Below are 15,608 nucleotides of genomic sequence, written 5' to 3'. Positions count from 1 at the left end.
TTTTAAAGTCATTATTTCAATGGCTTACTATATATGTGTTTATTTATATATTTATTTTGGGGGCTGGAGGCTGAACCCAGGACCTCAAGCAAGCTAGACAAGCACTGTGCCACTGAGGTCCAGCTTATTTTAAAATAATTATAATAATAATAATAATGTTTTGGTATTGGCCTGTAATGGATATCCTTATCCATGTTTTAAGGGGAAAAAAATGATCATTCTGGTTTGCCTGAAATTCTTTTTGAGAGAAAAAATAGTACTTTGTGGGGCTGGGTTGTAGCTCAGTGGCAGAGCACATGCCTAGCAAGTGTGAGGCCCTGGGTTCAATCCTCAGCACCACATAGAAGTAAATACATAAAGATATTCTATCCATTTACAACAAAAATAAAAAAAATTTTTTTTAAATAGTACTTTACTAATGTCTCTGTTGAGAAACACCTTCAGGGACTTGCAGGAAAACTTGTATCTCTACTGTTTAGGGGTGGGATTCGTGTTTTAATCCCCAAAACTTTTCATCTATTTCCAAAGTTCCTGTTCTCATCAGAGATTGGAGAACCAGGAGAGTCAAGAGGCAGGAAAGGAGGGCTTGATTTTCTGAGTTCTTGGGTCCATTATAAAACGGACAGGAAAACACTAAGACTGTCTAGGAAGTAAAACAGCCTTCAAATAAAGGAAATGTTTTTACAGAACAAATTCTGGAATGATAAAACAGTGCTGACCTTAACTCAAAATTATGGTTGACATGTGTTTCCTGTATTTATTTATCTATTCATGCTTTTCAATGCCGGAAGAAATGTGACTACCTGGCAGGAAAAAAAAAATGTGTGTGTGTGTGTGTGTGTGTGTCTAGAGAAGGAGAGAGAGTTGTTGCCATAAAACTCCCTGGACTCGTACATCAGACTTATTAAAACAGAACTTCAATGTGATCCGTTATTATTTGTAGAACCCTGCTAACTACAAAATGAATGACTTTTCTACTAAGAGCTTTTTTATGTTTTGCTGAATAGCTTTTCCTCCTGCCAAGAAAGCTGCCTATGATAAATACAACACTAAAAGGGTATATTCTGTGGGGAAGGGCAGAGTCACTCGGCACTGGGGAAATGCACATTACTCTGTTTTGGGTGTTTTGCTGAGTATGGTAAATTGAGCATTTAAAAATAAGATGGTTTGGGTTTCAGGGTTCAAGTTATGTCAACAAACATAAAACATCGTCCTTTCTCTTTATTTCAAAAGTGAAAGAATTTGGTCTTGTGCCTCTAACCTACACGGTTGCTGTTTGTATGATTGTGTTTCTGGTATCAGTCTCAAATATTACATTTTTCTTTATGTGTCTCATAAACAGCTATTTTATATGAAAATGTATACTAGTAACCTGAATGTTATACAACATGGAACTTTGGTAAGGAAATCTGAACCACAAGGAGATTTAAAACTATATATAGCAGCTATACAGGGATTGTTTTTGCTTAAATATATGTAAAATAATTACAATAATAAGAACAAAAAAGGAATCAAATCCGTTGGTAAATGTTCAGTGAACGTTATGGATAAGAGTGCTTCCCGGCACTACTTTTCCAACATATTGAAATGCGTCTGTATGTTTTTGTGCCTGCAAACCTGACAGAATTCCCAGGTTGGATGCATCTGTTTTCTAATGCTCGGCCTCTGGACTAGGTGGACAAACTGTACTTTCTCTTATCTCTGCCGTTTTTAATACCATAGTTTAAGAACAATGACCTCTTGTTTACTAGCTTAAGATTTTAAAAAAAAATTCACTCTGTCATAAGACGTAGATTTTTTAAAATTCCAATACTGGTATTAAAAAAGTTTAATGAATCCTTTTTAAGCCTGGTGCAGCGGCACATGCCTACAATCCCAGCTACTTGGGAGAATGAGGTAAGTTCGAGGGCAGACTGAGCAACTAAGCAAGACTTGCCTCAAAATAAAATAAACATGGTCTGGGGGTATATGTTAGTGGTAGAGCACTTGCCTAGTATGGAAGAGACTCTGGTTCATCTCCAGCATTTAAAAGGAAAAAAAAAAGGCTTTGGGTTTGAAGAATATAAAGAATCATTTTTACATCCTCAAATGTATAATTCAGGTATTTAGATAGTACAGATCAAAAGCAGGACAAAACAGAACAATTCTCTTCTGCTGTGAATTTTCACGCGATTATGGTAGAACTGATGGGGGAAGGTATGTTCCTATGACCCTCTACCAAGGAGTGTAACCTTGACTTAACATGAACCTCACTTAATGAGATAATGTCACTGAGAGTAATTGAAAGTTCTAGGAACACAGACAAGCACCATGTAAATATAAGCTATTACTACAATTGCTATTCACCAGAAAACCTTTTAAAGCATTACTCTGTCTACTGGGTAAAATTTTACTAATATTTTTGTGTGCATGCTGGGGATTGAACCCAAGGCCTGGCACATGTTAGGCAAGAACTCTACTACTGAGTTCTATCCCCAGTCCGTAAGCCTATTTTATTAAGGTTTTTGGTTTGTTATATTTGTCCAATTCTTTGCTAGTAATGAAAATAATCTAAAGGGTGCAAAACATTTTTTAAAAGAGTATTTGGGTATTTGACATCCTATTCAATACTTTATTTTACTGTTTAAGTAAAGAAGACAGAAAAAAATACACATTGCAATTCTACCTAGATTTCCTTCTGTGGAGTTAATCATGAACAGAAGGCAGATCTAAGAGAAAAGTTTGTTGTTGCTTATTTAAACAGTTCACCGTGGAACACTCCCCAGCCACTGACCAGGAGCTCACACTGGCATTAAAGTGTTTTTGTAGCTGCAGACGGAGGCTAACACCCTCATCGAGGAATCAGAAAAAAAAAAAAAAAAACAGTTGCCCTACATGATCAGCTTGATTTATCTTTTTTACAATTGTCCTTTCACAGGCAACAAAGAAACTAAAGGAATCTCTACAACTTGCTTAGAAAATGGTCATACCTGGACTTTCTTCCCTTTTAAAACAACGATACAAAGTTGTGTTTTTTGCATATGATGAAAAGGAAACATCATACTTTTATGCTACCTCCATTTCCTCATGTGGAGTTAATCTTGACAGAAGGCTTAGTCATTACCTTTCCAATGTGTTGGTCATTCTTAATTATTGTGTTCATAATCAACAGAATCTTTTTCCCACATAAAAAGAGTCTGTGTGGGGTGCAGGGTAGGCTGGTAGGCTGAGCTGCCTGAGTGACAGATTGCTTAAGTTGTGCTCAGTACCTAATGATGTGCCCACATATTCCAAGTGACCGAGCAACCCTAAGAGGACTGTAGTTGCAAACTATATTTAATGAAAGTGAGGCTGTCTGGCTTTTGTATAGCTCCCTATAATTTACAAATCACACAAAATAGTTATTCTGATCTGTTTCCCAGCATGATCTGAAAGACAGACAGAGCAGGCACTACCATATTATTTAAAATATAACCCCAGGACATTAAGTTCCTGGATAGTTGAATTTATTTCCCATTTTGTTTTGACTGCTAGGGATCTCAGATATCAATTTAATACTGAAAAATAGTGGTCAAATTGATTTCTGTGATCATACGCAGAAATACAACTTTGTATCGTTGTTTTAAAAGGGGGGAAGGGCCAGTACTACCATTTTCTAAGAAAGTTATAGATTCCTTTAGCTTCTTTGTTCCCTGTAGAGAAGACAATTGTAAAAAAGATAAGTCAAGTTGATCATGCAGGGCAACTGGTTTTTTTCTGATTCCTCGGTGAGGTTGTGTTAGCCTCCGTCTACAGCTACAAAAACACTTTAATGCCAGTGTGAGCCCCTGATCAAAATTTTTTTGACAAATCGTCTTAAAAGTATGTGAAATATGTGAAATGTTTTATCTTATTTGTGACAATAAGACTATCAAAAGTAAATTATAATTTTAAAAGGTAAATAATCCATAGATTAGGTCAGAAGTAGAAACCAGTCTAGGTGCAAGTAAATGGTTCTGATTAATTCTAAAAATGTAAAGTAATAAATTTCTTTTTTCTTTCCTTTCCATTTATTTGTGGGGGGTTGGGGGTGAGGGGTGGGCAGGGACTTATTCAGCTAAGCACATTCTCTACCACTAAACTGCTACAACCTCCAGTCCCATAGAAATAGTAAATTTAATCTTCTCAAAACATTTCTCAGTCTGTACACATATTTATCCCACGGTTCACATAGATGCAAGAGTCAAGCTTTGGAGGTTGGGGTTGTGGCTCAGAGGCAGAGTGCTCACCTAGTATATGTGAGGCGCTGGGTTCAATCCTCAGCACCACGTAAAAGTAAAATAAAAATATTGTGTTCACCTATAACTAAAAAATAAACATTTAAAAAAAGAGTCAAGATTTGATAAACTATTTGGGATAGCAGGCCCCATAAGAGAAGAGAGAGTAAGAAACAACCTTCTAAACAATTTTAATATGCAATTTCCTTTAACAGACTTTGCATAGGAAACACATAAGCCCACTTGGATGTGGAGAAGGATGTGCATACATTGGAAGAGATGGCTGTAAAACAATGACAAGTTTTTTTTTTTTTTGTTGTTGTTGTTTTTTTAATGTACTGGCAGAAAAAGAAAAGGAATACACCAAACTCAGGTTCCCAAATTTGGTAATTTTGTTTTTCAATGAGAAAAACTCAAGTAACATTAATAGGCATGTTCCATTTGGGCTTAACTGTGGAGGAGGGTGGACAGAACAGGTCACTGACACGCCTTTCTGGAGCCCTTGTTCTGTCTCTGTCATTCATTGTAGTATGTCCTCACTTGTGATGAAAAGTCACGCTGAGAGCTCACAATATAAAGGAACGTTTAGTCCTGGCATGTATAAAAAAATGTGACTTTTATCTCTCTGTTCCACGCTTGTTAAATCAGAGATGTGAAAGGGAAACCCAGTCAGCTTCTCCCTATTGGGGCCATCCACAGGCCCAGACAGCAGCCGGACCCTCCACCCAACCCTCATCTGGCTGGGGGTCCACAAGCTGAGGTCATCTCTTCCTTCTAAGGGAGGAACCCCCTTTTCAGAAGATGGTTTCACTTTTCCAGAAAAATGGGTAATATTTAAATGTTCTAAAGAAACCAGGACCTTGCAGTGCAAAACAGTAGTAAACTGAATTTTATGAGTTTCTATCACAAGCATATAAAATGCTTTACTGAAACAACCACTGAACTGGAAAAACTCAGGAAAAATGACCTTGAATTCCATGTGAACACTCATAAATCTACCCCTTCCCTTTCTGTCTCCCCAAAGCACATGCCGAATAAAATCCATGTTCTACAGCAGCTTCCTCTCACCTCACAGCAACGCACAATACCATGTGCAGCCCAGCATGTGTGGACTGACTCAAGGTCCCCTGGGGAAGCTCTTTCCTGTGCCATCTAACATCACTAGGTGAGCAGATAGGGCAGGGCATAGGACAGACTCAGAACAGGGCTGGCCACAGTGAAGACACACTGGTCACAAGCCCCAAAGGAAAAAGGTAAAAATGCAAAAAAAAAAAAAAAAAAAAAAAAGAAGAAGAAGAAGAAGAAGAAGAAGAAGAAAAAGAAAACTGCATGGGCATTCTATTAAGAGAAATTGGGGGCTGGGGATAGAGCTCAGTGGTAGAGCTTGTTCAATCCCCAGCACTGGGTGGGGGTGGGGGTATTTTGCAGTTATGAATAATGTTCATACACAAATGCAGACTCATTTTCAGGCTAGGCAAAGCTCTCACAATCTGCTACCATTTAATCGAATATTTTGATTGTACATAAAATTAGGCCATACCTACCTGGGACAAACCTAAATGAACAGAAGCCGTCTCGGATATATACATGATTTTGCCATCAGATGCTACCACAAAAACAAATCCATCCAAAGTCTGAAAAAGAAAACGTATCAGGGTAAGAGATGTTAGTTCTACACCAGCATTAAATCTAGAAATTTTGCTGTCACTGGGCTGGAGGTGAAGTGGGAGGAAGGTAAAAAGCTCAGTGGTGAAGTGTTCGCCAGCATCCATGAGCCCAGCACTGGGGGAAAAAAAATCAACGCATATTTGTTAAATTCAAAAATGAAGCCAGGGCCATGAGGACCACAGGTGACAACACTCAAGGTTTATTTCCCAAGCCAGGCTCTGAAATGCTTTTAAAGCACTTTAAAAACAATCTTACATCCACATCACAAAAATCATGTGAAACATTTGAGAATTCCTATCATGCTCAGTTTAAATGTAGTAGCTTTATTGTTTGGAGTTATTTTAGCACTTAGCACAAATCCGGAGTTCTATGGTACTTAGGGGAACATCCACTACTATATAGACCATTTAAGTCATAATTGGCAGTCATTTATACCACTAGGACATACTCTTTATTTGCCACAATATTCTAGTTACCCATAAGTACCATTTGAATAATAAATTCCGACCACTGCCGCTCCCCAGAAAATAAAACAAAATACCTGATTATTTTACCAGACAAAGTCTATAGAATTAACTATTTCAACTTGTAAGAGATTGAATAACTTTTGCCAAATTCAAGGAGAAAAAGTATCTTCTGAAAAATTAAAACTAACCAAATGAAATTCTGATTTTTACCTAAGCCCTCTAAAAATAAGGTAAAACTATAAGAGATAATTAAGACAAATAAAAAGGTAATGATTATTTTTCTGTGTCAAAGACTAAATTTTTGAAAAAGGAAACTGTACTTTATTTACTCATTCATATTTTAGATCCAGAACCAAAGAAAAGCAATAAAGTTTGTGAAAGACCCATACAATCCGCAGTGCAACTCCCATAAAAAAATATTCCAGATTAATTTCTGGCCACAAATTCTATTTTTACAGCATGTAATTGAAACCAGATTACCTTTGGGTTTTCAACCCCCCCCCTCTTGGAGGTGGGCTATAAAGAACGTAGCAGAAATGAAACTTGAAAGATATCCTTACATTCTGCTGTCTCAAATACCATTTGCTGCAAAAATTCTTTGCTAACTAAATTATCACTACCTTTCCCTGTGCTAGGTTGAGACCAGCAACTTGATTATGTCTTACTTTCAGGTTTCTAACTCAGCTACAACACATTTTCCTAACAGAATCTGGGACATTTCAGAAATATAAACTATAAAGCAATTTCTAAAGTTACAGACACTTTGGTGTATTTTGCATAGTTGCTAAACTCTAAAACCATTAGAGACACATTTAACAAAACAGATCTCTTGCAACATCTAGGAAAACAAATAAAAGTGAAGAAATTATCATAATTAAATTCTAAACGTTGCCAGCAGTAGCTTAAAAAATAATATTCTTAATGGAAAACATGGAGTGTGCTTTCCTAGCTTCAATTACCTAATTCACTTACATGTATAATAACTGCAAAGACGACCATCCACACACCACTCAGGAATTAATTAAATGTAAGACCTCTGGAAGTGTTGACTTTGCCCACCAGACTTTCTCTGAAGTTCCCCTGCAAGCACTTAGTTGTCCCTGATATTAGTGTCACTTATGATGTGGACAGTATGAAACACGGAAAACATCCAGCGCAAAGCTGGAAGGGAGGGCAGCCGGCGAGCCGAGGGCGTGTGGGCCAGGCTCCCAGAGAGCGTTACCTCGCCGGCTGCTATGCCACCGCAGTTCTCTCTAGTTGTGAAAGTTCCGGGTTTCAAATATTCCCCCATTCCCTTCTCCCTAACACATGTATTTTCAAAAACAAATCATTCCCAGGCATTTGGGGCAAAAGTTTTGAAAAGATCTGGTTTTTCAAAATGCAGACCTCAGTGACCCACTCGCAGATCTAAGTCACAATGCCCTGCAGCCAACATCCTACCCTCCCCCCTCCCCTTTTAATGGAAACACAAAATAGAGGAAATGCAAAATAGGTCTGGGTAAGCATTCTTCTGGGGGGGGGGGCGGGGGTGTTGGTGAATGAATCAGGTCCTTGATGAGGCTCTGTAAAGGACATTGCTGTCCTCTGCTAGCGCCAGATGCTGACTTGGAAGTGGACCCTGGTGCCCAGGTTTCCCATCCCAAATTCAATACCGGGGTGCCTATCAGCGCTTCTATACTGCAGGGATAGAAAGCTGAGGTCCTGGCAGTGTAGCAGTCTGGGACCAAAAGGCCGGGGACTGGAAGCGCAAAACGCCTGACCCCAAACCCAGCGACCAAGATGGGTGGTGATACCAGATGCTAAAGTAACCTTTTGAAAAGAAACCTGGTCTGTAATAAACTCTGCATAAGTGCCAACTGTTGCTGCTTCATTATTGATGCTGTCGTTTCATTTACGCATTCCTGCGCGCGCGCGCGCGCGCACACACACACACACACACACACACACATACACACACTCACACTTGTTAAACCCTGCCACATTGTGGCTCAATGCTTCCTGATCGGTGCTTCTCTGGCTCTAGAGCCTGGCCCGGTGTCTGGTACAAACCGAAGTAAGGTTGAAAGGATTTAATCACGTTCAGGGGCGCCTTTCGGCCTAGGTCTGGGTGAGCTAGAAACTCTGGGGCGCTGGGAGGGAGAGGGATGCAGGGTGGGGCTGGGGCTGAGGCTGCACCCGACAGGCTAAGCATCCACGCTTGGGTTTTGACCCTCCCGGGCGGGAGCCACCCCCGCCCCTGGGACTTCTTCAGCTTGGGGGCGGCCTGTGGATTTGTGCCGCGCACCTCGAGACTCGGGTGGCAGGGTCGGAAGGGAGCCCCCGCCCGGGCATCTGCCAGGGCGATTGGCGGCGGCGGCGCTCCTCCCCCGGCGCGGTGGTTCTACCTGCAGCAAGTGCGATCCCAGCTCCTTGGCGACACTGTCCAGGGGCCCGGTGCGACTCGGCTGTCCCCATGCATCTCCTAAACCTGGACAAGGAAATGAAACAACCAGTAAACGGCCGCGTTCAGCTAGAGGCGGTGGCGCCACGCAGAGCGCTCAGAGCCTGCGCTCCCTTGCTCCTCGAGGCTGGAGCATGCCGCAGCCTGTGCCCTCGCAGTCGCCCCTTTGCCCTCGGTTTAAAAGAAAAAGACCAGAGGAGGAATTCCCTTCGAGGTCTCCCGCGGAGTGCCCCTGCGCTCACTGAGCCAAGCGGGCGGACCGCTCCCGCGGGTCGCCCACGTGCTCAAGGCTCTGAAATTGCCGTTTTATTTGAAATGCCACAAAGTAATCTAATCTGCTTTGAAATTGGCCATCCTCGTAGCTGAACAGGGATATCGATTTGACCTGTAAATATTCCCCTAAGGACCTTCTCTTCCTCCCTTCCCAGGTGACGCCCGCAATTCTGCTTTTTCCCAAAGACAGAGAGCCTCAGATGGAAAGGCCCCGCCGTCCAGGGGCAGCTTTTCCCATATTAAAAGAAAAGAAAAGAAAAGAAAATGTCCCTCTCCTCCACGTTATCCCATAGTCTTCTAGGCTCTCACTGGCTTCCCGGAAGAGCTGTCCCCTTCCAAACTCAGAGCTTCGTGCCCAGGAAGGTTTACCTGGGGGTTTCCGGAGAACACGCTCCATATCCGCCAGCGGCGGGCGCGGGGTGGGCCCAGAGCCGGGAGAGCCCAGGGTAGGCTCGAAGGTAAAGGAGAGAGGGGCGGTTCTCGCACAATCCAGAGCCCCTCAGTCCCTGTGCTTTTTAACCGCCTCATCCCCAGAACCTCCTGCTCTTCCCCACCACCACCCCGACGGCCACCAGTGGTGCAGAAAATGCGTCAGGGGAATGGGGGCCCTGCGCATCCTCTTTCCCTGCGCGCTCGGGCCAGCCGCTGTGACTGGGAGACTCCAGGCTTGCCTCTACCAACTCCAGACGAAGCCAGAAAGCTCCTGAGGAGGCGGCGCAAGGAGGGATAGAAGAACCTTTAAATTTCCCCAGAATCCTTCCGTTAGGGGCCTTGCCTGGGGACCCTCCGGTTAGCACCTGGGCCTCCGCATCAGGAGACAGAGGCCAGTGACCGCCATCTCCACTTGCGCCCTAGCCTCCTTAACCTTCCTCTTAGAGAATACGCCCTCGGGCTTTCTCCCTACTCCGGGAGCTCCCATTTCGGCTCCGACCCCTTCAGGGTTTACACGTCCTCCCGGAAACCGTGGGCCGGACCCAGATCGCGCCCTTGAGTGCGGGACTCTAGGTCAGGAGTCAGCTGAACTAGGCGGGAAGCGCTGGGCTGAAAACCTGGTCAGCTGCAGTGAATCCAGTGTGGTTCCCTAGGCGGCAAGTCCTCTCTAAACCGGGAGCCTGGCATGAATTCCCGGAGAGTCGCTGCGCTGGCACCGTGGGTCTCCTCTCTGACTCTGTGGGAGTCCGGGGCATCGTGGCTTCTAGAGGCCTCCACCCAGGAGGCTGAAAACGCAGCTCAAGGCCCAGGACTGTGGCTTTGTAGATCCTTCTTGGAAACAGTTTCTTGGCAACTAGAAAAGGGGTGACCTTTCATTTCTCCTCCTGGACTCTAAGAATCAGAGTTCATCCCAGTCTAATAAGGAAGTGGTCAACTTCCACTTATCCTGACATCCCCCCCCCCCAATAAAACACGCTGGCAGCTTTTTAATTCTTGGCCCCTAAGCCACCACTGGGTGAGGGTAGGTAGCTCTCTAACTCCAGGAGACTGCTCCCACCCCCAAGCATCCTGATCCTACCAGGGCACCACTTGCCCTCACTCTCAGGCTTTTCCTGCCCCACACCAGGCAGGAAGCATGGTAGGGGCAATAGAAAGAACCAAGATTTAAAACCAGTGGGACGTGGATGAAGAAAGAATTTAATAAGAACCTAGGAAATCCGATTTCCAAAAACGAACAAATGTGCCTTGTTACTGTCCTCCTCTCCCCTGACTCAGAGTTCTTCCAGGTCCCTGGAGCTGAAGCAGCCTTGGCCCCAACACAGTGCCCAAGGTGAGCAGGGCCTCCTGGCCTTTAGCTTCTTGCAGGGTCAGTGGTCCAAAGACCTGGACTAAACTTTTGGTCTGTGGGAATGGCCTCCAGACCTGGCTCCACTGGCACAAATGTTTCAAAGCCTGCTGAAGGCTCTGGCTCTCCATGAAGCAGTGTGCTAACTAGTTATAGATTTTTCACATTATTCAAATATTCAAATATCTGAGAGATCTTATTCTCCTATATCACTATAATTTTTCAGAAAGTTCCCATGCCTCTATTGTGCTGATGGAGATTTCGACTGCCCTTCAGGATCCTGGCTGGAGGTAGCTAGGCATCACCAAATGGTTCCCCCAAGCACTCCCTACCTAGGGACCACCTCACCCTAAGGCTCTGCCAGCTCTTCCATTAGGAACTCCTGTGGTGAGTTCTTTTTTCCCCTCAGCCCATAAAAATATACTTTGGGCTGAAGCAGAGACTGAATAAAGTAAGGTTTGTAATGAAAAGCATCCTCTTGGTAATAGAAAGCCATATACACTCCTGAAAAAGTGAAGCTTTAGGCATGTGGCCCTTACCTGGACCCAGGAAAGGGATTGGTTTATTTATTTGAAAAGTGGGGGTGGGGTAGAGTTGAAGTCTGGGCTAAGCTCCTTCAGGGTTAGAAGTTGGTGAGCTGTTGGTGGTATTGACTGCTTTCAGAGTTGAGACCTGTTGTTTCTCAGGCCCCAGGTTGGATTTCCCGGATCCTGCCTGCCTCCACAGGACAAGCTGGGGACCTCTGGCCACTGGCATTTAAGGATGGCCAGGGAGAAACTGGGGCTGCTAGGTCAGGGCAAAAGGGAATCAAGCCCACATGCCCCACTTCTGCCAGTTAGCCTTTAGGTACCTCCTTTCCTGCTTGCTCCCAGGGTTTACGGGTACAGGGTCTGTTTTCACATGCTGCCTGTCCTCTGGTTTAACCCCCACAGACTTGCTGTCTGCAGAAGCCACCTAAATATGGTTCCTGTTCTCTGATTAGTCAGCAAACAGCTCATGAGCAACTGTCCTGTGGGGCTTCAGTCAGGCTCTGGGGGTATCTCTGGATGCAGGTCACAGACCATAAACATGGGGCTGCAAAAAGAATATGATTTGGAGAGAAAGGGAGATTGCTTTCCCGCTGTGAGGTTTTCATCTGCTTTGCTCAGATGAGAGGACATCCAGGTTTCTGTCCTTCCTCTGGACTAGCCAGAAGGATGCCTGTGGGTCTGGATGCCGAGAGCTAGGGCCTGGACTTAGGTAAGAACACTAGAGTCAGACCACCATTCTCTCACCTCCCTACGGGACAGAAAGACTTCCCCAGGACTCCTGTGAAAATTGAATGGGGCTAAGAACAGGGAGGCGGCTGTCCCTGCCTCCAACCTCCACAGGAACATTGGATAAGGGTATAAAAATCTAGGACAGTTGAGGAAGTCCCCGTGTCTCACCTCCTGGGACTCGCCTTCTGTGGTTTAGAAGGCAACTTGGCCAGGCCGCAGGGCCTGATCTCCAGTCAAAGCCCCGACCTCTAACCTTTATTTCTTGCCTCTAAAATAGGATTGTTTGGGGATTCACTGAGCCCGGCTAAAGTGAGGCCTCGCTGTTTGTGGCTACTGCCATGGCCTTTGTCTAGCCCACTCCTTCGCTGCCTCCAGCCTCCCCTCCTCCAATTATCACCCCCCTGGGGGAGGGGGGGAGGGTGTGTCTCTGGGGGAGTGCGACCTCTTGCCCTTGGAGGGCCAGATCTGAGGATGCAAGGTCACACATACTCATAGCAAACCACTCCAAAGTCTAGTAGGGTGTGTGGGGGCGGGAGTAAGAAACGGCTTGATCCTCTTGCTCCTCCACCCAAGCACAGGCTGCGGAGGCCGAGTCTCAGCCGGTCACCCCACGGCGTTTCCAACCGCAGTCCCTGCGCAGCGGCGGGCTCTGGTAGCTCTCTTCCAGGGCTAACGGGTCTCGTGAGTTTGTGCTGGGAGGAGTTTGGGGCTGGGTACCGCCTTGCTGATCCAGTAGAACCCATAGTTTGCACCTCTCTGGACACCACGATCCGTGTACATTCTCAGGGGTCGCGGACTTCTCCAGCGCACAGGAGTTCTTCTCAGTCCTGGAATCTTTCTGTTCTCTTTGGGGTCCCTGGAAAATTCGCCGTCGAGCGACCCCTGTTCACATCAACCAGGGATCAGGTGTGAAGGGGGTGGTAGGTAGAGACGCTCCCCAAGAAAGTCTCCTTGCGGCCGACGGGGGAAAGGAGGGGAGACGGCTTCCAGCCTGGCGGGCCAGCTGCGAACGAGCGTTGCGCGTGCCCTGAAGACCCCGCGGCCCCAGGACGGAATACGTAGGTCCTGAAAGTGCGAGATGGAGTCCCAGCGGCCGCGGGTACCGAGCCGCGCGCCGCACCCAGAGCCGCCCGACGCTCCCCGGCGAGGCTTCCTTTCCGCGCCGCGGAGCTCCAGGGTCGGGGTCGGGGTCCGGGGCTCTGGAGCGCAGGGGCTGGATCTGCAGCCCGCGCGCTCCGGTTACTCGCTCCAGGGCCTGTGCCGCGCGCGGCCCTGCCGACGGTGAGCTTTGCCTCCCGAGCCCTAGGCCTGGCCCACTTCAAAGTGAGAGGAGGGAGGGTTGTGAAATCTTCGTCACTCCAAAAAACGAGTCCATTAAAAATAACCTACGTGATTTCGGGCTGCGGTACAGGAAGATCTATAATGCCATGTTGGCATAGGGTGACTTTTTCCTCACCAAACCCTCGGAATCAAATCGTTTAAATCCAAGAAAATTATTCCACAGTCCGTGCGCTTCCTCCCCGCGGAGCTCAGGTGTGCGGGTGGGGGGTTAGCCGGCTGCCTGCAACTGAATTCAACCCAGTCACCGGGACAATTCAGGCCTTAATCCCTTCCCCCCTCCACACACCCTGGTTCTGGGTCTTCAGCTTCCCACTTCATTCCTGAGCCGGGACCAGAGGCCAGTCCCTCGTCCTAGCTAGCCGTCGGTGTGCAAGGTCCGGCAGGAAACGCCACCCTTTCCTCATCGCTTGTCCTAATCGGGACTCCTCGAGGGAATCACCCAAGTTGGCCCTCGGACCCAAGGAAACTACCCTGCGTCCTGGCGAGTGTGTTCACAGTGCAGTTACGGCCAGGAAGCACCCACAGGTCTCTTGCCTCGGTACATCTGCGGTTTCCAAGAAGCCTCCTTTCCGGAACCCAGGGAGGGGCGCAGGCGACCCTTTGCACTCCATCTCTGCCGCAACCCTAGGTTTATCTGCTTTCCAACTACTCGCTAAAACTCATCCAGTGTTCAATTTCCAGCCCGCATTCCAAAGCCGACCTTGCTCTCTCCTGCCCTCACCCACCCTATCTACCTCCCACTTCTTAGTTCTATGTTGAAGGGGAGAAAAGGTAGCCACCCAGAAAGCCGCAGATATTTAGACTCAGGGCAGTGATTTCCTCGGTGACTGCCATTTAAGCCTAGCCTGGTCCAGGAAACACCCGGAGTCTACAGCGACTGGTAACCAGAGTAGACTGCCACCTATGACAAGGTTCCACTGTGCACCTGTATGGGTGTGGAGTCGGTAATGGGCCGCTTTACAAAGAGACCGAGGCCTACCAGGGCAGGATGACAGAGCCTCCTCCGTCCCAAATGTAAAAATTGAAAGATTTCCCCAAGTCTGAGAATTGGCCTGCCAGCAGGTGTCTGCCTTGGTTTCTGGTGCCTCCCTCTGCCCTGGTGTGGGACCTCTGAGTTTCTCTTCCTGGTGGCCTCTTCAGTGCAGAGGCAGGAGGATATACAGCAACCGGCTGCCTCCGCAGTTACTGTCCTACTCCTCCCCTGCTGCAGCGCCTTTGGGGAGGCCAGTTTCCTCTCTGGCCTCAATTTCCCCAGATATGAAGGGTTCCTGATGATCCCACCGGTCCTTAAGACTGTGCCATTCATTTTCTGCATCCCAGATGCAGAAAATGGTCTCAAAAGTTTTCTTTACCCAGGGATCCCACCTGCTTCAGGCAAATGGGTCCACTCTATATCTTTTATTTTCAGCCAAGAGCTGTAAGCCATCTCAGAGCTCTGGTTGATACCCAGACTTGCTCTGGCTCTAAGACCTCCGTGGGGTCATTGTCCTGACCCCAGCAACTCAGCAGGGCCCCAGCAACCTGGGTGCTTCAAGAACCAGGGTTAAATCAATGAAGGTCCCCTGCAGGGGTGGGGGGGTGGGGGGTGGGAGCGGATTCAAAGCCTCTGAGGGCAAGGGAGTTATTTTGATGGTGGAGTTCTTCCTAATCGCAACTTCTCTTTGCCCTATGCCCTGAGCTTCCCAACTCCTTAGACCCGGACTGGACTTGAGGGGAGTAGGCGTTGCAGCCCAAAGCTTCAGGTCCCAGACATGAGCAGTGGGACAGTGCTTGAGACGGCATGGCTCCCCTTCCTGACTTCAAGAAGTGTAGTAGGAAGGGATTAGGCCACTGCCCCCTTCCCCGAGTTGTACGCTATGATTCAGGATCATTTACAAAATCTAGAGCCAACCTCCAGGATCAAAACCCAGGAGATGCAGGTGGCCCCTTGAGTAGGCAGCTCCTGAACACAGCACTGGCAGCAGTTGCTCAAGGCATCAACCCCAACAACACCACGCGGTCCCACAACAAGGAGCAAAGTCTTCAGTCATTCTGGACCCAAAGGCCTGATGATGTGCTTCCCTGGTTACATACACCCCACAGATATTTAAATGTCTGCTGTGGCAGCACATCTGCCACTTTTCAACATTTTAGCAAACTTCCCTGGAA

At 46.6% G+C, this 15,608-nt stretch overlaps 1 protein-coding gene across 1 annotated transcript in view; it reads right to left on the bottom strand.

Moving 5' to 3' along the window:
- Window positions 1-15,608, bottom strand: part of Sim2 (SIM bHLH transcription factor 2) — a 46,911-nt gene that overhangs the window by 28,432 nt on the left and 2,871 nt on the right. The window contains exons 2-3 of the mRNA XM_046438823.2: window positions 8,755-8,837; window positions 5,780-5,869 (exon numbers count right to left, since the gene is read on the bottom strand). Of these exons, the coding sequence (XP_046294779.1) occupies window positions 5,780-5,869; window positions 8,755-8,837 (173 nt within the window). The remainder of the gene's footprint in view (window positions 1-5,779; window positions 5,870-8,754; window positions 8,838-15,608) is intronic.

Source organism: Marmota monax, unplaced genomic scaffold (assembly GCF_021218885.2).
Source record: "Marmota monax isolate L192 unplaced genomic scaffold, Marmota_monax_Labrador192_F-V1.1 WCK01_AAM20220418_F8-fsc00125, whole genome shotgun sequence".
NCBI classification, from domain to species: domain Eukaryota; kingdom Metazoa; phylum Chordata; class Mammalia; order Rodentia; family Sciuridae; genus Marmota; species Marmota monax.
Note: the sequence above shows the minus strand (reverse complement) of the source record. Positions and strands in the feature narration are given on the sequence as shown.